The 24,653-nt window shown below is 46.2% G+C and overlaps 1 protein-coding gene and 1 long non-coding RNA gene across 26 annotated transcripts in view; one reads left to right on the top strand and one right to left on the bottom strand.

Moving 5' to 3' along the window:
- LOC135069015 (uncharacterized) overlaps positions 1–1,988 on the bottom strand; it is a 109,208-nt gene extending 107,220 nt beyond the window's left edge. For all 3 annotated transcript variants that reach the window (XR_010255211.1, XR_010255223.1, XR_010255217.1), the window contains exon 1: positions 1,882–1,988. This is a non-coding gene — a long non-coding RNA (uncharacterized LOC135069015). The remainder of the gene's footprint in view (positions 1–1,881) is intronic.
- RIMBP2 (RIMS binding protein 2) overlaps positions 1–24,653 on the top strand; it is a 1,046,283-nt gene that overhangs the window by 357,558 nt on the left and 664,072 nt on the right. For all 23 annotated transcript variants that reach the window (XM_063964621.1, XM_063964623.1, XM_063964618.1 and 20 more), the window contains exon 5: positions 3,139–3,273. In XM_063964621.1, coding sequence (XP_063820691.1) covers positions 3,139–3,273 — 135 coding nt within the window. The remainder of the gene's footprint in view (positions 1–3,138; positions 3,274–24,653) is intronic.

Here is a 24,653-nt window from a genome sequence, read left to right as displayed (position 1 = left end):
GTATTGGCCGCCAGTCAGATAGACGAAATGTACCAGAAATTTTTAAATCGAGGATATAGTCCAATTCTATTAGATCAGGTCAAAAGTAAGGCCATGGGGCTTGATCGTTGCAATTTGTTACAGGCACACAAAGAAAAAAATCAACAAAGTGTCATGCCATGGGTGAATAGTTTTAACTCAGTTAGCCGCTCTATTGTGGGGACTGTTAAAAAAAACATTGGCATTTGATTCAGTCTGATCCAGAACTTCAGTTGCAGCATACTAGGTTAATGCCCAGTTATAAACGCGCAAAAAATGTGCGTGATATCCTGGTTAAATCAGATGTTTATAATCCAGTACAGCAGCCATCGTTTTTTGGAGGCAGGAAGGGATGCTACAAGTGCACCTGTACCACCTGCCAGTATTTAATATCTGGCAGTACGTTCCAACACCCACATACCGGCAAGACATACCACATTAGGTATCGACTTATGTGCAGCTCGAGGTATGTGGTTTATCAATTAATTTGCCCATGTGGGCTGTCATACATAGGCAAAACTGAGAGAACCTTTAAGGAACGTATGACAGCCCACAGGTCTGCAATAAAAGCAGCCATAGCCACTGGCAAAAGTGATCAGCCAGTGGCCAGACACTTTGTCACTGCACGGCACCCCCTTACATCTCTTAAATACCGGATGATAGATCAGGTCCAGCCGTCACTCAGAGGGGGGAATAGAGGACTCAAACTGTTGAGACTAGAGACCCAGTGGATACAGCGTTTGGACACAGTGTCCCCGCGAGGCCTAAATGAGCAATTAGGATTAAACTGCTTTTTGTCAACTTAGGGTCCAGAATCGCTGTATTCTTATATCAATATGTATTTTCTAGATATTTGTTTACTTTAAGTACCGTACTAATATTTATTCACTTTAAAATTTTGGTACTGATATCTGCTTTTACATGGTAATGTTGTAGTATATGCATTCTAAGGATACATGCTCTCATTATGATGAATTTTCACTATGTGCAGATTCCTATGTTAGTTGATGCGTTGTTATGGTGACGGGAGCACAATGATGACGTTGGTTTTACCGACGTCAGCGTCACTGGGCGGGCTTCAATCCCGGTTCCGGATTCATGGCGCGATGCACAGTGGTGTTACTGCTATTTAGGTGAGTGTTCTTTCTTGTACTGTTTGTAAGCCTGAGGAAAATGCTTAAAGCATTGAAACGTTGCTAACTTCTTGCTGTCTAAAGTGTATTTATTGAAAGTCGCCGCGAGTGCCGCACCAACCCGTCTATGTATTGAAATTCCCACATGCGGGCACCCGGTGCGTTATTTGGAGCAATTGGGAGAGCCGGCACCTGCTGAATCATTATATATATATATATATATATATATATATGTGTGTGTGTGTGTGTGTTAGCGGTAATCAGCAGCACTCCACAGACTGGATACAGCTAAAATGACATACTTTATTAGTACAACAGCGTTTCGGGGTCTAACCAAAACACTTGTCCCAGATGAAGGGGTTGGACCCTGAAATGCTGTTGGACTAATAAAGTATGTCATTTTAGCCGTACCTAGTCCGTAGAGTGCCGCTGATTACCGCTACTATTTTGGGGCCAAACCACTAACCTACGGAGGGCACCGCAGCAAGTATTTATTGTACCCGTATTGGAGTACCGAGCTACAGTGATATATATATATATATATATATATATATATATAGATAGATATATAGATAGATAGATAGATAGATAGATAGATAGATAGATAGATATCTCTCTCTCTCTCTCTATATATATATATATATATATATATAATCAGTGCCTTAGTTCTAATTAATTGTATTAGCAGCGCAGTTACACCTGCTGGCAGCCAGCAGGACTGATACCTCACCTCATGAGGATCAGACAGTCTGCCAAGCCTGGGCCGCCTTCAGGAAGAGCTTCCCAACAATGCTGCTCTGTCTTGCTCACTCACTCACTCGTCACTCCTGCGGGTGCGGTGGCAGCCGGGCGGCACATTTGCAACGTCATTCATCCTGATGTCATATGGTTTAGATGCGGCGCCATGTGTGTGCGTATGTGGGGTGGGGGTGCTAGTGAATCCATCCCTTACACTGCGCCGCCTTGTTTTTTCTTACGGGGGCTATTTGTCCTTCTGGGTTGATGCCAGCTGGTGAGGTGAACCCCCGACGACCACAGGCAGGATGCTGTAGGAGGAAAATATATTTTTCCTGTCTACAGCAGCAGCGCACCAGATGCTATGGGCCTATTTTCAAAAGGGGGCCTGGAGCTGCAGCTCCATCAGCCCCATTGTTAATCCGGCCCTGCCTGCCTCATACAGCCAGCAATATATATGCAGAGTGTAGCTGTGGGTAGCTCAGAACCACTGAAAGTGTACCGGCCCACTATGCACACTATGCACCTGCCCGCCTTCCGCTGTGCCATCTTGGCAGAGGCATTTCTAGAGAGGAGGGGACCCATGTGCAGACTCCGTGTGTGGGCCCCCTCCTCTCCTGTAGCCGTCACCGCCGCTGTTAGCACTCTCAGCACTGAGACTCTGGCACAGTGCCAGAGTCTACAGCGCATGCGCAGGACTTCGAAAAAATGGCAGCTGCACCCTTTTTTTTGGGAGTCCTGCACATGCGCTGTAGACTCTGGCACTGTGCCAGAGTCTCTAGTGCTCAGTGCACTAGCAGCGGCGGTGATGGCTACAGGAGAGGAGGGGGCCCAGACACAGTCGCCGAAGGACGCCGGAACAGTAAGTATAGAAGAAATTGGTGCAGTGTGTGCGGTGTGGGCCCCCTCTGGACCCAGGGGTTCGTGTGCACCACACACACTGCACCCATTATAGATACGCCAGTGCGTCTTGGGGAAAGGGGCAGCCAGGAAGTTATCTGGCATACTCTGTAGTTGTATGCAAGGTGCTCTTTGAACTGCAGAAATTTTGGGTGTACACTGCCTATTTTTATTTGTAGAACTGCACACTATATTATCACTTGCTCCAATGTGACACTGCTGTTTTTTATGCAAGTTATCCATTATAATTAATAAAAAAAAAAAAAAAATTATTAGTTAATGTAAATTAAAGAGATTGCTGTTTTCAATCCACTGAAGTCATCTGATCTCCTTTCTGCTTCTTTCAACGCAGGAAGGATTAATGGGTCAAAAGCCAAGTGATATAGAGCATTTGCTGAAACAGTCCCAGAAGGAACTACTGTGGCTGCAGAGACAGCTGTCATTCATCTCCAATGGAAGTCCAGCCTGCCTTCTGTCCCCAAGCAAGGTACAAAACTGCTAGTGTCCCAAATCATGCACATTAAATTAATAACACTGTCTTAACAGGAAGTTAGTAAGTAATACAGTGATCTTACAATAACTATAGTTAGCCTTGGCAAAAATAGTACACAGTTCTGCTGACATTGAAATTCAAGGCACAATAATGTATTCAGCTTAAGGTGTACAATTTATTGCAGCCATATATCAAGGAAGCTAACAATGGTCCCAAAGGGACTAAGAACTTTGATCTATGGCTGGAATAAATTGCACAGTGATTGCTTATATTCTGGGTTATTAACATCTCTGCGAGAGATCTACTGTACCTAACTTATCCCAAGCTTTCCTTGGCAATAAATTAATTGCGTAGCGCTAATGAAGACTGCAGACCATGTCTGAGGAAGCTCACTGCTTTACTGAGGTAACATTTGGAAATCATCACATACCTATCTTAACAAATTGTAATTTGTTTTATGTTTTTACTGCTTTTCCTTTTATTTAAAAGTTATGAATATGTATATTTTTAACAGGAACGGGCGATCAGGGGAGGCAATGACAATGAGACTGACATGCTTAGCATGTTGACCGTAACAATGTCGACATTCATGTCAACATGGATGATATGTTGACATCATGATGAACTGTCAACAAACTGTCTCTGGTGGTCTAGTGGTGTCTTACCTTCTCCCGGCGGCAATGGCAGCGCCAGCACTATCCAGCCGCAACGGTCACGCGCTATGCAGTTCTAGCAGTAATGTCTCAGCAGCGGCATTCTAGAGAGTATTCTACCCCTAACACTACCCCTAGTGGCTAACCCTAACCCTCCCCTCCTTGCAGTTATACCCTAACATCCCCCTGCAGCCCTACCCAAACCCTCCTGGTGTGCACCTAACCCTAACCGTTGGCATCCCCAGGATGCCAACATTTGAGATGGCGACATTTCAGATGTGACATAGCGAACACGTAGACATTCCGACCTTATTACCCATGTGTAACATGCTAACCACTATGACATGTTAATCTCACCTTAAGGGCCTCATTCAGAGATGGACTCAAACATCTGCAGGAAAAAGATGCCTCATTCTGCGCATGCGCAGACCCGCATACATTGGAGATGTACATAAACCATCGGGCTTATATATCTCTGGTATCAGGCCCATTGCCCATAGGGGAAGGGAAATACAGTTGTTCCTTACACTTTTATTTAATCACTTGTGAAGTCTGTAGTGCCTGCAGTAGCACAGGTAGCAGCTGCAGCACCCCTTTGTCTTAGCTGTTAAGCCCCTGACTAGACATAATGATGCACTTTGCGCTAAACCCCCAGTACACCTGTAAGCATAGTTTCACAGTGAGATAATGCAGTTTTCTCATTTTTTTTCCAGGTCAAATTACCTGTGCATGTAGCACCAGTTCCTTTTTCATTGTCTGGTTCTTGTAGTTAAAAAGTAACTGGGAAAGAAGAACCATACTTTTTTTTTAGCACACTGTGAAACAGAATTAAGTTGACAGCTACGACTCTGATGTCCGTGATGTTGACCCCATGGGTGAATCTAGCCTCCCGACTCGGTCTTAGGAGAATCCCGACCCTTTGCCAGTCCTAGATACACTCCTTTCTCGATAAACTGGCTTCTGCCCTTCTTGAAGTAGTTAGTGGGACTTGACCAACACCAACCTCCTCTCTTCAGTCCATGTGCCCCCACAGCCTCCTTTGCTACCTCACATATGCTTTGCTGTGTTAGAGCAATGTGGCTGCTTTAACATGTTTGATGTACATATAAAAACCTACTGTCCTGGGTTTGAGCACACAGCTGCCTGTGTCCAGTGTTACTAGGGCAGTATGGATGGTGTAATGGTTAGCATTACTGTGTCACAGCACTGAGGTCAAGAGCTCGATTCCCACCATGGCCTTAACTGTGTGGAGTTTGTATATTCTCCCCGTCCTTGCTTGGGTTTCCTCCGGGTACTCCGGTTTCCTCCCACAGTCCAAAAATATACTGGTAGGTTAATTGGCTCCCAACAAAAGTAACCCTAGTGTGAATGTGTTTGCATGTACATGTGATAGGGAATACAGATTGTAAGCTCCACTGGGGCAGGGACTGATGTAAATGGGCAAATATTCTCTGTAAAGCACTGCGGAACATGTGTGAGCTATATAAATAACTGGTAATAAATAATAATACTCGGTCTGGCAGTAGAAGCTGCTCTGCTATCCTCCTCTGAGGAACATGGTGCTTGCTACAACTCCTTTGGGCCTCTGTGGCAATAAGACACCATCTAAGCCTAAACATAGTTTAGCCAAATCATCTCTGCCCTTGTGCCACCTGGATCTCTGAACCAACCAGATACTGTGTCCAGGTAGCTGAGTATCACTCGGCTATCTCCACCAGTGACATTTTATTGTGGCGAAAACTGATTTTCTATCTCCACGGGAGACAATCTTTGTTGCATGTTCATAAAATAGACCCTTAAAAGTTATAGTGCCAAATTCAAATAAGTTTGGTGCTTATCGCAGGCTTGTAGCTCCCAAGTTAAGTGCCGGGGGCACATCAAATACAACCAGTGGTAATCTGCAGTTACCGCAAATTTCTTATCGCACACACCTGAGGAGCCATCCGTGGCAAGTATAGCTTTATCTCTCTCCAAGGCTTGGTAAATAGACCCCTTAACTCAGAATCTATGGGCTTGTAATTGAATAGCTCCAGGCGTTAAAGCCCAGAGCTGTAAGCTTGCGGTAAGTTTGTGGCTAATTGAATCCAGCCCATAACCTGACATACAAGCATTCCTTGGGACAAGGGTGTTTTAACAGAGGAGGAGGTCCATGTGCAACCTCCTCCATCTGAGCCCCCTCCTCTGCAGCTGGCAATGCAATAGAGTGATAACTAGAGGGGCACAGACTCTATTGCGCTTGCGCAAATCTCCAGGTAAATGGCATGGTGGCCATTTTCCCAGAGATTTCCTTACTGCGCATTTTGAAAATGGCCACCGCACCATTTACCCAGAAATATGTGGATAGATGCCGCTGGTGGGACAATCCGGAGAAGTGAGTATTAAAAAAAAAAATGGGTGCAGGGTATGCGGTGTAGGCCCCCCTGGACCCTGCACCCATTATAGATATGCCACTGCCTTGGGGAAGAATAAAAAGGGGCCTAATTCAGAGTTGTGCATAAAGCCGCCACAACTGCAGACTTATTCTGTGTTCATAGTTCAATTTGTATTCAGAGCCGACCACATTAATGAGATCGCACCACTGCCATCCATTCACTGGTGAAAGCAGTTATCACCATCAAGCATATGCACTATAACTATCCCGATGAAAGAGATTTTACTGAAAGCAAGCGGATCTGTGCATGTGTTCACCCCTGAACAGACCGCAATTCCGGTAAGATTTATAGTAGCTTCGACAATCTTGATAAGTGTGCATATGCTTATTTTATGCGTTTCTGGCGGAACTAGCGAGCAGTGGGCCCAGGTGCGACAAAATGCTTTGGGCCCCCCCATCCCATCCAAGTCCACCCCCTCACCCCTGGAGAGGATCTGGTGAGGGGGGACCTGCTCAGGGCCAGAGAAATGGATACCTAGCAACAGTGCCGTAACTAGACATTTTAGCACTGTGTGCAAGAAACGGCATCGGAGCCCCATCCCTGCATGCAAAACAGGGGCAGTGCGCGCCGTAGGCGCGCGCAAAAATACATAGTGGCGTGGCTTCGTGGGGAAGGGGTGTGGCCACAAAATAATACCAGTTCATAAAACGGTGCACAGTAGTCTCCATTATTCAAATTACGCCGCACAGTAGCACCACTACACCAGGTAGAGACCCTTTTACACCTTACGGCGGACAGATTCCTCTTTTTACACATTACGGCAGACAGCGTCCCCTTTTTACACATTACGGCAGACCGCGTCCCCCTTTTACACATTACGGCAGACAGCGTGCACTTTTTACTCATAACGGCAGACAGCGTCCCCTTTTTACACATAACGGCAAATAGCGTGCCCTTGTTAAACATAGCGGCAGACAGCGTACACTTTTTACACATTACGGCAGACAGCGTCCCCCTTTTTACACATTACGGCAGACAGCGTCCCCTTTTTACACATTACGGCAGACAGCGTGCCCTTGTTACACATTACAGCAGACAGCGTCCCCCTTTTTACACATTGCGGCAGGCAGATTCCCCCTTTTTACACAATGCGGCAGGCAGATTCCCCATTTTTACACATTACGGCAGGCAGTCCCAACAAAGACAGAAAGAAAGACAGAAAGACAGAAAGAAAGAAAGAAAGAAAGAAAGAAAGAAAGAAAGAAAGAAAGAAAGAAAGAAAGAAAGAAAAAGAAAGAAAGAAAGAAAGAGACAGAAAGAATGAAGAATTATACTTACCCTCTCCGCTGGCTCAGGCTCCTCGGTGCAGCTTCTGACGATTCCCATGCAGTAGAGAAGGAGGAGGAGGGAGGTGGAGGAGGGAGCCGCAGCAGCGCTGTGTTATTGGTGGAGGCGCTGCTGCTGCTGCCCCTCTGCTTCACTATAGGCTGTTCTCGGAAGACAACCTATAGTGAAGCAGAGGGGCAGCAGCAGCAGAGCTTCCACCAGTAACAAAGCGCTGCTGCGGCTCCCTCCTCCACCTCCCTCCTCCTCCTTACCCCCGTGCCGCTGCGCTCCTCTCCGGGCGGCTGTGTGCTGCGGGCAGCGGTTGCCCGCAGCACACAGCGGCATGTAATGAGTCAGTTTGACTCATTACATGCTTTGGGCCCCTGGACAGAGGCGGGCCCCAGTGCAACGCACTGGTTGCACTGGCGGTAGTTCCACCTCTGGTACTAGCACCCCTAAGTGCCATCATAAAAACACAAAAAAAACACAGTATACAGAATATATACTGTGTGTGTGTGTGTGTGTGTGTGTGTGTGTGTGTGTGTGTGTGTGTGTGTGTGTGTGTGTATATATATATATATATATATATATATACTTACAGCGGCGTCACAAGGCGGGTGCGGGGGGTGTGACACCTGGAGGGGGGTGACAGCAAATGTCAGCTCCTCCGCAGTGACAGGAGCCAGGTGCTGCAGTGAGAAAGTCTCCTACAGAACCCGGCGCACGGAGACTGTCTCTGGGGAAAGCGCAGCATCTCTGGAGATGTTGGGCACGCCGCCGAAGTGACGATTCGGGGGATCCCCACGAAGCCACACCCCTTTTGCCGCGATCGTGGCAGGAGATCAGGGGTGCGCGCCGGGTGTCACCACACCCGGTGACGCCTCTGTGTGTGTGTGTGTGTGTGTGTGTGTGTGTGTGTGTGTGTGTGTGTGTGTGTGTGTGTGTGTGTGTGTGTGTTCACCCCCCTTGGCTTTTTACCCATTTTGTTACATTACAACCTGTAATTTAATTTATTTTATCTGAATTTTATGTGATGGATCTGCACAAAATAGTCTAAGTTGGTGAGGTGAAATGAGAAACAATTATATGAATAAGAATTTTTCTAAAGAAAAATGTAAAGATTAGCATATGTATTCACCCCCTTTGCCGCTCAAAATTTCTGGTCCAACCAATTACCTTCAGAAGTCACATAATTAGTGAAATTAAGTCCACCTGTGTGCATTCTAAGGGGGGGGATTCAAATGTTTGAAAAGTCGGTTGGGTGTTTTTTTCCTGTCTATTAGATAGGAATAAACAGACACCCAACTGACTTTTCAAACATTTGAATTCCTCCCTAAGTGTCACATGATCTGTTAGTATAAGCACACCTTTTCTGAAAGGCCCCAGAGGCTGCAACACCACTAAGCAAGAGGTATCATACCATGAAGACCAAGGAGCTCTCCAAACAAGTCAGGGACAAAGTTGTTGAGAAGTACAAGTCAGGGTTGGGTTATAACAAAAATATCCAAATCTTTGATGATCCACCGGAGCACCATCAAATCCATCATCTTCAAATGGAAAGAACATGGTACCACAACAAACCTGCCAAGAGAGGGCTGGCCACCAAACTCACAGACCGGGCAAGGAGGGCATTAATCAGAGAGCCAGCACACAGACCAAAGGTTACCGTCAAGGAGCTGCAGTGTTCCACAGTAGAGACTGGTGTATCTGCGCATGTGATCACAATAAGCCGTACACTCCATAGAGCTGGGCTTTATGGAAGAGTGGCCAGAAAAAAAGCCATTACTTAGTGTTAAAAACAAGAAGGCACGTTTTGAGTTTGCCAAAAGGCATGTGGACGACTTCCCAAATGTATGGAGGAAGATGCCCTGGTCAGATGAGACTAAAATGTAACTTTTCGGCCACCAAGGAAAACGCTATGTCTGGCGCAAACCCAACACATCCCATCATACCAAGAACACCATCCCCACATTGAAACATGGTGGTGGCAGCATCATGCTGTGGGGATGTTTTTCAGCAGCAGCAGGGACTGGGAAAATGTTTAAGTCGAGGGAAAGATGGATGGTGCTAAATACTGGGATATTCTTAAGCAAAACCTGTTCCAGTCTGCCTGTGATTTGAGACTGGGACGGAGGTTCACCTTCCAGCAGGACAATGACCCGGAGCATACTGTTAAGCAACACTCGAGTGGTTTAAGAGGAAACATTTAAATGTGTTGGAATGGCCTAGTCAAAGACCAGATCTCAATCCAATTGAGAATCTGTGGTCAGACTTGAAGATTGCTGTTCACAAGCGGAAACCATTCAACATGAAGGAGCTGGAGCAGTTTTGCTTTGAGGAATGTGCAAAAATCCCAGTGGCAAGATGTGGCAAGCTCATAGAGACTTATCCAAAGCGACTTGCAGCTGTAATTGCTGCAAAAGGTGGCTCTACAAAGTACTGACTTTAGGGTGGTGAATAGTTATGCATGCTGAAGTTTTCTGTTATTTTGTCCTATTTGTTGTTTGCGTCACAATAAAAAAATAAAAAAACTTCAAGGTTGCAGACATGTTCTGTGAATCAAATGATGCAAACCTTTAAAAAAATCAATTTTAATTCCAGATTGTGAGGCAACAAGACATGAAAAATGCAAAGGGGGGGGGGGGTGAATACTTTAGCAAGGCACTGTATCATAGTGTTCAGGCGGCTCCATGTAAATTTCCTCAACTAACTCTCCATTCCAGGAATGCAGAATCAGAGTCTAGTTGATATAAGAGTAGATAATGTAGTGTAGAAATAGCAATCACTAACCTTAGGGTGCTATACCTTGCTACTGGTGAGTAGATCTCTCCGTAATCGATTCCATACTTCTGGGTGTATCCCTTGGCAACATGGCGGGCTTTGTAATGAGCTACAGATACTGTCCCATCTGCATTCAACTTCTTGCAGAAAACCCACCTGTTTTTAATCGTTTTACGGTCACTTGGTCTATCAACCATAGTCTGTGTACTGTTATCATTTAGTGCTGACAGTTTTGTATCAATTGCTGACTTCCACTCTGTCCAATCACTGCTTGACTTTGCTTCTTGTATGTTTTGAGGTTCACAGTAAGCTATGTTTGCATACTCCTCACTGTATTTCTTAGCTGGAACACCTTTGTTGCTCCTCACGGAACTTCTGTTCCCCGACTTGTCTGCTTTGACACTCTCAGATTCAGACAAACTTTCTGCTGCCTGTACATCCAAATATAAATTTTCTTGTTGCTCCAATTAGTGGTGCTGTCTCATAGAATACTACATCTCTGGATTTAAGAAGACGTTTACTTGTAACATCCCAAAGTCTGTATCCTTTACTTTTGTTGCAGTATCCGAGCATTATACATTCTATGGATTTTGGATCTAGCTTTCTCCTTTTCTCTTTTGGTATATATGCAAAAGCTTTGCTCCCGAAGACACGAAAATGACTGACACTTGGCTTTACCCTGGACCATGCCTTCAGTGGCGTTTTTCCTTTGACGGCCACTGTAGGTGCATGATTCTTTAGATACTGCCTCTGCCCAAAACGTCTTTTCCAGGCCAGCATCACCTAACATAGTTAGTGCTCTTTCAACAATTGTGCTGTTTGCCTGCTCACTCACGCCATTCTGATCCGGTATGTAAGTAATTGTTAGCTGATGCTTTATGTCATATTTCCTAAGGAATGCGGCTAAGACTTTGTTATCATACTCTCCACTGTTACCTGATCTCAGGATCTTTAGTTTCAGACCTGTCTGATTCTCCACTAGGTTTTTGTATTCCACAATTATGTTGACCACTTCACTCTTCTCTTTAAGGAAGTACACGTGTGTCATTCTTGTGGCGTCATCAATGAGAGTCATAAAGTACCTGTAGCCACTGATTGATTCTTCCTCCATTGGACAACACACGTCTGTGTGCACTCCAGCTAATTTTCTGCTGTATTAACTGACTTTGGAAATGGGTTGCGAGTTTGCTTGCCTTTTATGCAACTCTCACATATCGGTCTTTCAGCGTTGCTCACGGTAATCCCTGTTACCATTCCATCTAGCAGTTTCTGGACGTTGTCATATCCCAGATGACCCAAGCATTTGTGCCACAGCTCTATTGACTGTTTTTCCTCATTAGCCATTATTGCACTACACTCCTCAGTGTCCAGGACACTATAGTTGGTTGCACTGGGTTGCTTAAGCAATAACAGGTCCTCTTTTATTTTGCACCATACATTTGCCCTTCTGAAATTGGACTTTATAGCCTTTTTGTCTCTAGGACGCTGATAGCAATGAGATTACTTCCTAAATCAGGCACATACAACACCTCTTGGATATCTGTAATGGTGCCCATACACTTATGAGATAATCGGTGCTATCCTTCGATTTCAACCACATCTGTGAGAGAAATCGAAGGGTTGTATGCACATTTTAGGTACCTTGAGACGCGATGCACGGGCACGCCGGTCGAATATCGCGTCTCAAGATATTATGTGCTGCACTTAATATCGCTCGCATCGCAGTGCGATTGCATGTGGTTTTAAACCTACATGAGATATATGGCACTGTGATGTGCAATGGGCACCCGCTGGGAACTCCCACTCGGCGGTGACGTGCCCATCACGTTATTACCATGCGATCTATCGCATGATCGCATGGTAATCATTTCATCGCACCCGAACTGCCAGTGCGATGCCCCGCGATGTCGCGTCGCGGGGCATCGCATAAGTGTATGGGCAGCATAACTGTTTCTCCTCCAATTCTTAAACGTACTGTGATTGTCCCAGCTTGTAATGCAGTAAGGACCTTATTTCCAAACCCTGTAACTGTAGTGGGAATACACGGTGTTAAAGAATTGAACCAATGCTTATTGCAACTGAAATGTCTAGTGGCCCCCGAGTCCATGAACCAGCAATCCTTCCTGTGACTTTCTACTACATTCAGTGCTGACTCATTTGGCTTGTCACGCTGCTTCTGCACACAACTGGAATTCTCATTCTGCAATCTGAAGCTTTATGTCCTATCTTGGGACATACAAAACATTTGAATTTGTGCTTTTTGTACTTTGTGATCAAGGCAGAACCCTCAGCTGTGGTTTTGACAGGAATGCATTCTTGGAACAGCAGTAACTTGGCCCTTAAAATCTCCATTGTCAGCTTAATGTCATTTGACTCTAATGCAACCACCAAAAAAATCAAATTCTGGCGTCAGATTCTATAACATATCCATTGCCACTTTTTCCCCGTCCACCTATGCCCCCACAGATGCCAACTGCTGAGCTATCGACAGTAACTTATCAATGTAATCATTCATGTCCTTGCAGGCACTCCGTTTTGTTTCATATAGCATGGGTCTTAAACTTATCCTTTTCATTAGACCTTTGTCTTCATATGCATTTTGCAGGGCTGTTCTCATGTCCTTAGCCAGGGCCGTAACTACGTGTGTGCCAAGTGTGCCTTGCACACAGCGCAGTCGCCCTGAGGGCGCAACTGGCTGCATTGTAATGAGTCAAACTGACTCATTACAAGCTGCCTTTGTGTGCCAGGTGAGAAGCAGCAGCTGCGGGAGCAGGGGAGAAGGAGGAGGACTGAGGGGGACTCGGGAGCCGCAGCAGCGCACTGTAATTGGTGGCGGCGCTGCTGCAGCTGTCTCTCTCCTTCCACATTGGCTGGCCGCCGCTGTGAATACTTGATGAGGGAAGCGCATCCCAGCATTCACAGTGGCGGCGGACAGCCTATGTGGAAGGAGAGGGACAGCTGCAGTGGTGCCGCCACCAATTACAGTGCGCTGCTGCGGCTCCCGAGTCCCCCTCGCTCCTCCTCCTTCTCCCCTGCCTGGGATCTGCCAGCAGCTGCACCGAGGAGCCTGACTGCCTGAGCCAGCGGGGAGAGAGTAAGTATCATCTATTCTTTCTGTCTGTCTCTGTCTGTCTGTCTGTCTATTCTATCTGTCGTAATGTGTAAAAAGGGGACTCTGTCTGCCGCAGTGTGTAAATAAGGGGACGCTGTCTGCCGTAATGAGTAAAAAAGGGGACGCTGTCTGCCATAATGTGTAAAAAATGGGGACGCTGCCTGCCGTAATGTGTAAAAAAGGGGACACTGCCTGCCTTAATGTGTAAAAAATGGGGACGCTGTCTGCCGCAGTGTGTAAATACGGGGACGCTGTCTGCCGTAATGTGTAAAAAAGGGGACGCTGTCTACCATAATGTGTAAAAATGGGGACGCTGCCTTGCCGTAATGTGTAAAAAGAGGGGACACTGCCTGCCTTAATGTGTAAAAAATGGGGAAGCTGTCTGCCGTAATGTGTAAAAAAGGACGCTGTCTGCCGTAATGTGTAATAAGGGGACTCTGTCTGCCGCAATGTGTAAAAAAGGGGACGCTGTCTGCCGTAATGTGTAAAAAAGGACGCTGTCTGCCGTAATGTGTAATAAGGGGACTCTGTCTGCCTTAATGTGTAAAAAATGGGGACGCTGTCTGCCGTAATGTGTAAAAAAGGACGCTGTCTGCCGTAATGTGTAATAAGGGGACTCTGTCTGCCGCAATGTGTAAAAAAGGGGACGCTGTCTGCCGTAATGTGTAAAAAAGGACGCTGTCTGCCGTAATGTGTAATAAGGGGACTCTGTCTGCCTTAATGTGTAAAAAATGGGGACGCTGTCTGCCGTAATGTGTAAAAAAGGACGCTGCCTGCCGTAATGTGTAATAAGGGGACTCTGTCTGCCGCAATGTGTAAAAAATGGGGACGCTGTCTGATGTAATGTGTAAAAAAGGACGCTGTCTGCCGTAATGTGTAATAAGGGGACTCTGTCTGCCGCAATGTGTAAAAAAGGGGACGCTGTCTGCCGTAATGTGTAAAAAAGGGGACCCTATCTGCTGTAATGTGTAAAAAAAGGGACGCTGTCTGCCATAATGTGTAATAAGGGGACGCTGTCTGCTGTAATGTGTAAAAGGGGCTCTACCTGGTGTAGTGGCGCTACTGTGTGGCGTAATTTGGCGTTATGAACTGGTATTATTTTTTGGCCACACCCCTATATTTTTTCCGTACGCCGCAGGCGCGCACTGCCCCTATTTTACGTGAGGGGGTGGCGGCGCTGATGCCGATTCTTGCACACAGCACTAAAACGTCTAGTTACGGCATTGTCCTTAGCTGACACTTTCCCACTGACTATTGAATAGACATGCTGCTCCACTGCTAAACCTAGTGGTACTTATCAGGAGTTGTCTCCGGTGGTAAGGGACAGAGGACTGCACAGCCGTGCAGTCTGACTCCCGCTGTAGAGAAGATGCGGCCTCTGGCTCAGCTTCAGCTCCGAAGCTGCGATACATGAGAAAGGAACGCTGTAAGTCTCTGTAGCTGAGATCCGCTCCCGGCCTCAGCTCTGCATGCTTGCATTCACTCTAAGGATTCAGTCTCTCTAAGATGGAGGAGCAGGCGATTACATCACATAGCTCCACCTCCAAGTGACTCTTTGCGCTAGGGAATTAACACTAGGGGATGCGCCCATAGACTGCTGTGTAGAAGGAGACAGGCACAGAGCGCACCATATCCTAACAATCACAAGTGCCTGATCCACCTGCTGGGGATCACTGGTAATATGCTTGACTCTAAGCATCTAAGAGTAAGGCAAACCATGTTTTAAGGGCAAAGGATGGAAACTATCATGTTTATGTAAGGTGTTTCTATCTGTCTCTTTAGAAAAAAGGGAGGTAACCAACCGATTATCCCTCAATTGGATGTTAACATCTAAAAAAATTAATGCTGGATGACCTGATGGTATAGGTGAGTTTTACCACACTATTTGATTACTTGTGATCATCCAGTAAGACACGTAGAGCCTCCTCCCCTCCTGACCAAAAGATGAGAAGGTCATCTATATATCTAACATACAAAGCAATATTATCGCTCTGTGGGCTCTGCAACAATAGTGGCTTTTTAACCCATCACATAAAGGCATTGGCATACGATGGGGCCACATTTGACGCCATCGCACAGCCAAGCATCCGTAAAAAAAAATTCACCATTGAAAACAAAAGTAATTTCTAGTCAACACCAATGTAAATAATTCAATAAACAATTCTACAGGTGTAAGGCGGAGGGGGTGGAGAGAAGGGGCAGCTGAGAGCCAGCGGATGTGCACGGCATCTATCGGTGCAAGGAGGGGAGTCGGGGGTTGCCCATCTGCTCAGGGAGTGCTGGGCACGCCCCCAAAATGACGTAAACGGGGGTTGCTGTGCTAGGTCACGCCCCCTCCCTCCAAAGCCCCACCCCCATTCCGGATGCGGCCACAATGCTGGTCCCACATCCTTACAGTAGAAAGTTGGGAGGTATGTAACACCAGTGAGGTGAGAATGGCATTGAATGAATTTATGTGAGTGCTGGCCAATCAGCTCCTGGAAATAAATCATGTGAGCAACACATGACTACAAGTGCTGCTGATCAGCTGTGATTGGTGAGCAGAGCCGGCCCTAACCAATATGATGCCCTAGGCAAGATTTTGGCTGGTGCCCCCTAGCACCACCACTGGTTCCGCCTCTGACCTTGCACCTCTTTCCCAGCACCATCACCCCTCACCAATAGCAGTCCTTATTTTGGTGTTTGTATCCCCTATATTTTAAATAGGAACAGTTCGCACATTTGGCGCACAGCCCAAAAAGGGGTGTGTTTTTGCTGGCAAGGGGCATGGCCACACAATAGTACCCCCAATTCCAATTATGCCACACAGTACAGCAAATGTATTCACATTTGATCATGCAATAGTGTCCATAATTCATATTACATCCCACAGTCCACAGTAGTATTACTTTACCTTATAAACATTACTCCTCACTGTAGAGCCCCTTATTCACATTACATCACACTTAATTACTCCTTATTCACATTACACCACACCCTATTGCTCTTTAGTCATATTAGACGACACAGTAGTGCCCTTTCTATACGCAACGCCACATAGTAGAGCACCTTATACACATAATGCCACACATTAGTAATGCATTTATACACATAATTCCACACAGTAATGCCCCTTACACATTATTAATGTCCTTATAAACATAATGCACCTTACACATTATGACAACCTTTATTAATGCTAGAGATGAGCGGGTTCGGTTCCTTGGAATCCGAACCCGCCCGAACTTCAGCTTTTTTCTCACGGGTCCGAGCGACTCGGATCCTCCCGCCTTGCTCGGTTAACCCGAGCGCGCCCGAACGTCATCATCCCGCTGTCGGATTCTCGCGAGACTCGGATTCTATATAAGGAGCCGCGCATCGCCGCCATTTTCACACGTGCATTGAGATTGATAGGGAGAGGACGTGGCTGGCGTCCTCTCCGTTTATAGAGAAGAGACTAGAGTAGAGAGAGACACAGTATTTAGTAATTTTGGGGAGCATTAGGAGTACTACTACTTGCTGAAGTGATAGTGTGACTGTGTATATCTGACTTGTGGGGGAGACAGTGGGGAGCAGTTAGAGTCTGAGAGCAGGAGTACATATTTTAACGTACAGTGCACACTTTTGCTGCCAGAGTGCCACACTGCCATTGTGACCACACTGACCACCAGTATATTGTGATTGTCTGCTTAGGAGTACTACTTGCAAGTTGCTGATAGTGTGACCAGTGACCTGACCACCAGTTTAATTAATCACCACCAGTTTAATATATATATATAATTGTATATATATATAATTGTAATATACCACCTACCCGTGTTTTTTTTTTTTTTCTTTCTTCTTGATACATACTATAGTAGCTTACTGTAGCAGTCTGCGGTGCTGAGCTGACAGTGTCCAGCAGGTCCGTCATCAGTCATTACATAATAAATATATATACCTGTCCGGCTGCAGTACTAGTGATATTATATATATATATATTAATTTCATCTCATTATCATCCAGTCTATATTAGCAGCAGACACAGTACGGTAGTCCACGGCTGTAGCTACCTCTGTGTCGGCAGTCGCTCGTCCATCCATAATTGTATACCACCTACCCGTGGTTTTTTTTTTTTCTTTCTTCTTGATACATACTACTATAGTAGCTTACTGTAGCAGTCTGCTGTGCTGAGCTGACAGTGTCCAGCAGGTCCGTCATCAGTCATTACATAATAAATATATATACCTGTCTGGCTGCAGTACTAGTGATATTATATATATATATATATATATATATATATATTAATTTCATCTCATTATCATCCAGTCTATATTAGCAGCAGACACAGTACGGTAGTCCACGGCTGTAGCTACCTCTGTGTCGGCAGTCGCTCGTCCATCCATAATTGTATACCACCTACCCGTGTTTTTTTTTTTTTTCTTTCTTCTTGATACATACTACTATAGTAGCTTACTGTAGCAGTCTGCGGTGCTGAGCTGACAGTGTCCAGCAGGTCCGTCATCAGTCATTACATAATAAATATATATACCTGTCCGGCTGCAGTACTAGTGATATTATATATATATATATTAATTTCATCTCATTATCATCCAGTCTATATTAGCAGCAGACACAGTATGGTAGTCCACGGCTGTAGCTACCTCTGTGTCGGCAGTCGCTCGTCCATCCATAATTGTATACCACCTACCCGTGGTTTTTTTTTCTTTCTTCTTGATACATACTACTATAGTAGCTTACTGTAGCAGTCTGCGGTGCTGAGCTGACAGTGTCTAGCAGGTCCGTCATCAGTCATTACATAATAAATATATATACCTGTCCGGCTGCAGTACTAGTGATATTATATATATATATATATATATATTAATTTCATCTCATTATAATCCAGTCTATATTAGCAGCAGACACAGTACGGTAGTCCACGGCTGTAGCTACCTCTGTGTCGGCAGTCGCTCGTCCATTGTATACCACCTACCCGTGGTTTTTTTTTCTTTCTTCTTGATACATACTACTATAGTAGCTTACTGTAGCAGTCTGCGGTGCTGAGCTGACAGTGTCCAGCAGGTCCGTCATCAGTCATTACATAATAAATATATATACCTGTCCGGCTGCAGTACTAGTGATATTATATATATATATATATTAATTTCATCTCATTATCATCCAGTCTATATTAGCAGCAGACACAGTACGGTAGTCCACGGCTGTAGCTACCTCTGTGTCGGCAGTCGCTCGTCCATCCATAAGTATACTAGTATCCATCCATCTCCATTGTTTACCTGAGGTGCCTTTTAGTTGTGCCTATTAAAATATGGAGAACAAAAATGTTGAGGTTCCAAAAATAGGGAAAGATCAAGATCCACTTCCACCTCGTGCTGAAGCTGCTGCCACTAGTCATGGCCGAGACGATGAAATGCCATCAACATCGTCTGCCAAGGCCGATGCCCAATGTCTTAGTACAGAGCATGTAAAATCCAAAACACCAAATATCAGTAAAAAAAGGACTCCAAAATCTACAATAAAATTGTCGGAGGAGAAGCGTAAACTTGCCAATATGCCATTTACCACACGGAGTGGCAAGGAACGGCTGAGGCCCTGGCCTATGTTCATGGCTAGTGGTTCAGCTTCACATGAGGATGGAAGCACTCAGCCTCTCGCTAGAAAAATGAAACGACTCAAGCTGGCAAAAGCACAGCAAAGAACTGTGCGTTCTTCGAAATCCCAAATCCACAAGGAGAGTCCAATTGTGTCGGTTGCGATGCCTGACCTTCCCAACACTGGACGTGAAGAGCATGCGCCTTCCACCATTTGCACGCCCCCTGCAAGTGCTGGAAGGAGCACCCGCAGTCCAGTTCCTGATAGTCAGATTGAAGATGTCAGTGTTGAAGTACACCAGGATGAGGAGGATATGGGTGTTGCTGGCGCTGGGGAAGAAATTGACCAGGAGGATTCTGATGGTGAGGTGGTTTGTTTAAGTCAGGCACCCGGGGAGACACCTGTTGTCCGTGGGAGGAATATGGCCATTGACATGCCTGGTGAAAATACCAAAAAAATCAGCTCTTCGTTGTGGAAGTATTTCAACAGAAATGCGGACAACAGGTGACAAGCCGTGTGTTGCCTTTGTCAAGCTGTAATAAGTAGGGGTAAGGACATTAACCACCTCGGAACATCCTCCCTTATACGTCACCTGCAGCGCATTCATCATAAGTCAGTGACAAGTTCAAAAACTTTGGGCGACAGCGGAAGCAGTCCACTGACCAGTAAATCCCTTCCTCTTGTAACCAAGCTCACGCAAACCACCCCACCAACTCCCTCAGTGTCAATTTCCTCCTTCCCCAGGAATGCCAATAGTCCTGCAGGCCATGCCACTGGCAATTCTGACGAGTCCTCTCCTGCCTGGGATTCCTCTGATGCATCCTTGCGTGTAACGCCTACTGCTGCTGGCGCTGCTGTTGTTGCTGCTGGGAGTCGATGGTCATCCCAGAGGGGAAGTCGTAAGCCCACTTTTACTACTTCCACCAAGCAATTGACTGTCCAACAGTCCTTTGCGAGGAAGATGAAATATCACAGCAGTCATCCTGTTGCAAAGCGGATAACTGAGGCCTTGACAACTATGTTGGTGTTAGACGTGCGTCCGGTATCCGCCGTTAGTTCACAGAGAACTAGACAATTTCTTGAGGTAGTGTGCCCCCGTTACCAAATACCATCTAGGTTCCACTTCTCTAGGCAGGCGATACCGAGAATGTACACGGACGTCAGAAAAAGACTCACCAGTGTCCTAAAAAATGCAGTTGTACCCAATGTCCACTTAACCACGGACATGTGGACAAGTGGAGCAGGGCAGGGTCAGGACTATATGACTGTGACAGCCCACTGGGTAGATGTATGGACTCCCGCCGCAAGAACAGCAGCGGCGGCACCAGTAGCAGCATCTCGCAAACGCTAACTCTTTCCTAGGCAGGCTACGCTTTGTATCACCGGTTTCCAGAATACGCACACAGCTGAAAACCTCTTACGGCAACTGAGGAAGATCATCGCGGAATGGCTTACCCCAATTGGACTCTCCTGTGGATTTGTGGCATCGGACAACGCCAGCAATATTGTGTGTGCATTAAATATGGGCAAATTCCAGCACGTCCCATGTTTTGCACATACCTTGAATTTGGTGGTGCAGAATTTTTTTAAAAACGACAGGGGCGTGCAAGAGATGCTGTCGGTGGCCAGAAGAATTGCGGGACACTTTCGGCGTACAGGCACCACGTACAGAAGACTGGAGCAACACCAAAAACGCCTGAACCTGCCCTGCCATCATCTGAAGCAAGAAGTGGTAACGAGGTGGAATTCAACCCTATATATGCTTCAGAGGTTGGAGGAGCAGCAAAAGGCCATTCAAGCCTATACAATTCAGCACGATATAGGAGGTGGAATGCACCTGTCTCAAGCGCAGTGGAGAATGATTTCAACGTTGTGCAAGGTTCTGCTGCCCTTTGAACTTGCCACACGTGAAGTCAGTTCAGACACTGCCAGCCTGAGTCAGGTCATTCCCCTCATCAGGCTTTTGCAGAAGAAGCTGGAGACATTGAAGGAGGAGCTAACACGGAGCGATTCCGCTAGGCATGTGGGACTTGTGGATGGAGCCCTTAATTCGCTTAACAAGGATTCACGGGTGGTCAATCTGTTGAAATCAGAGCACTACATTTTGGCCACCGTGCTCGATCCTAGATTTAAAACCTACCTTGGATCTCTCTTTCCGGCACACACAAGTCTGCTGGGGTTCAAAGACCTGCTGGTGAGAAAATTGTCAAGTCAAGCGGAACGCGACCTGTCAACATCTCCTCCTTCACATTCTCCCGCAACTGGGGTTGCGAGGAAAAGGCTCAGAATTCCGAGCCCACCCGCTGGCGGTGATGCAGGGCAGTCTGCAGCGACTGCTGATGCTGACATCTGGTCCGGACTGAAGGACCTGACAACGATTACTGACATGTCGTCTACTGTCACTGCATATGATTCTCTCCCCATTGAAAGAATGGTGGAGGATTATATGAGTGACCGCATCCAAGTAGGCACGTCAGACAGTCCGTACTTATACTGGCAGGAAAAAGAGGCAATTTGGAGGCCCTTGCACAAACTGGCTTTATTCTACCTAAGTTGCCCTCCCACAAGTGTGTACTCCGAAAGAGTGTTTAGTGCCGCCGCTCACCTTGTCAGCAATCGGCGTACAAGGTTACATCCAGAAAATGTGGAGAAGATGATGTTCATTAAAATGAATTATAATCAATTCCTCCGTGGAGACATTGACCAGCAGCAATTGCCTCCACAAAGTACACAGGGAGCTGAGATGGTGGATTCCAGTGGGGACGAATTGATAATCTGTGAGGAGGGGGATGTACACGGTGATATATCGGAGGATGATGATGAGGTGGACATCTTGCCTCTGTAGAGCCAGTTTGTGCAAGGAGAGATTAATTGCTTCTTTTTTGGTGGGGGTCCAAACCAACCCGTCATTTCAGTCACAGTCGTGTGGCAGACCCTGTCACTGAAATGATGGGTTGGTTAAAGTGTGCATGTCCTGTTTATACAACATAAGGGTGGGTGGGAGGGCCCAAGGACAATTCCATCTTGCACCTCTTTTTTCTTTAATTTTTCTTTGCGTCATGTGCTGTTTGGGGAGTATTTTTTGGAAGGGCCATCCTGCGTGACACTGCAGTGCCACTCCTAGATGGGCCAGGTGTTTGTGTCGGCCACTAGGGTCGCTTATCTTACTCACACAGCTACCTCATTGCGCCTCTTTTTTTCTTTGCGTCATGTGCTGTTTGGGGAGTGTTTTTTGGAAGGGCCATCCTGCGTGACACTGCAGTGCCACTCCTAGATGGGCCAGGTGTTTGTGTCGGCCACTAGGGTCGCTTAGCTTACTCACACAGCTACCTCATTGCGCCTCTTTTTTTCTTTGCGTCATGTGCTGTTTGGGGAGTGTTTTTTGGAAGGGCCATCCTGCGTGACACTGCAGTGCCACTCCTAGATGGGGCAGGTGTTTGTGTCGGCCACTAGGGTCGCTTAGCTTACTCACACAGCTACCTCATTGCGCCTCTTTTTTTCTTTGCGTCATGTGCTGTTTGGGGAGTGTTTTTTGGAAGGGCCATCCTGCGTGACACTGCAGTGCCACTCCTAGATGGGCCAGGTGTTTGTGTCGGCCACTAGGGTCGCTTATCTTACTCACACAGCTACCTCATTGCGCCTCTTTTTTTCTTTGCGTCATGTGCTGTTTGGGGAGTGTTTTTTGGAAGGGCCATCCTGCGTGACACTGCAGTGCCACTCCTAGATGGGCCAGGTGTTTGTGTCGGCCACTAGGGTCGCTTAGCTTACTCACACAGCTACCTCTTTGCGCCTCTTTTTTTCTTTGCGTCATGTGCTGTTTGGGGAGTGTTTTTTGGAAGGGCCATCCTGCGTGACACTGCAGTGCCACTCCTAGATGGGCCAGGTGTTTGTGTCGGCCACTAGGGTCGCTTATCTTACTCACACAGCTACCTCATTGCGCCTCTTTTTTTCTTTGCGTCATGTGCTGTTTGGGGAGTGTTTTTTGGAAGGGCCATCCTGCGTGACACTGCAGTGCCACTCCTAGATGGGCCAGGTGTTTGTGTCGGCCACTAGGGTCGCTTATCTTACTCACACAGCTACCTCATTGCGCCTCTTTTTTTCTTTGCGTCATGTGCTGTTTGGGGAGTGTTTTTTGGAAGGGCCATCCTGCGTGACACTGCAGTGCCACTCCTAGATGGGCCAGGTGTTTGTGTCGGCCACTAGGGTCGCTTATCTTACTCACACAGCTACCTCATTGCGCCTCTTTTTTTCTTTGCGTCATGTGCTGTTTGGGGAGTGTTTTTTGGAAGGGCCATCCTGCGTGACACTGCAGTGCCACTCCTAGATGGGCCAGGTGTTTGTGTCGGCCACTAGGGTCGCTTAGCTTACTCACACAGCTACCTCATTGCGCCTCTTTTTTTCTTTGCGTCATGTGCTGTTTGGGGAGTGTTTTTTGGAAGGGCCATCCTGCGTGACACTGCAGTGCCACTCCTAGATGGGCCAGGTGTTTGTGTCGGCCACTAGGGTCGCTTAGCTTAGTCATCCAGCGACCTCGGTGCAAATTTTAGGACTAAAAATAATATTGTGAGGTGTGAGGTATTCAGAATAGACTGAAAATGAGTGGAAATTATGGTTTTTGAGGTTAATAATACTTTGGGATCAAAATGACCCCCAAATTCTATGATTTAAGCTGTTTTTTAGTGTTTTTTGAAAAAAACACCCGAATCCAAAACACACCCGAATCCGACAAAAAAAATTCGGTGAGGTTTTGCCAAAACGCGGTCGAATCCAAAACACGGCCGCGGAACCGAACCCAAAACCAAAACCCGAAAAATTTCAAGTGCACATCTCTAATTAATGCCCTTTTACACATAATGTCTCTTACATATATGCAGCACATTATTAATGCCCTTATACACATAATGACACACATAGTGCCCCCTACACATTTGCTGCACATTACTAGTGCCCCTATACACATAATGACACACATACAGTAGTACCGTTACACATATGCCGCACATTATTAATGCCCTTATACACATAATGACACACATAGTGCCCCTTACACATATGTTGCACATTATTAATGCATTTTTACATGACGCACATAATGCTCCTTACACATATTCCGAACACTACTGCACAACCAACTCACTCACATGCACACAACACTCACACTTCCACTAACACTGTGACCGCTGCCTCTGCTTGGATACAGATGTGTCCTCATAAATCTTGCCTCAATGCTAACGTCGAGCACCTTTTTTATGAAAATCCATCTTATTTGCATTGCTATGTAGCTAGGATGCACAAGCAGATTCTGCTGATTAATATATATGCAGCATGCCTATATATTGTAAGACTGTGGCTGTATCTGTATAAGAAATGCTACACACAGAATATAGGCATGCCGCATATCATTTTAATCAGCAGAAGCTGCTGATGCCCCTAGGCATATCAAATGCCCTAGGCAATTGCCTAGTTTGCCTATGCCTATGGCCGGCTCTGTTGGTGAGCAATAAGGAGGCTAGCAAGGCTACTGAGTCAGCTGCAGAATAATTCCTATCATCTGAT

The sequence above is a fragment of the Pseudophryne corroboree genome, chromosome 1 (genome assembly GCF_028390025.1).
Source record: "Pseudophryne corroboree isolate aPseCor3 chromosome 1, aPseCor3.hap2, whole genome shotgun sequence".
NCBI lineage: Eukaryota > Metazoa > Chordata > Amphibia > Anura > Myobatrachidae > Pseudophryne > Pseudophryne corroboree.
Note: the sequence above shows the minus strand (reverse complement) of the source record. Positions and strands in the feature narration are given on the sequence as shown.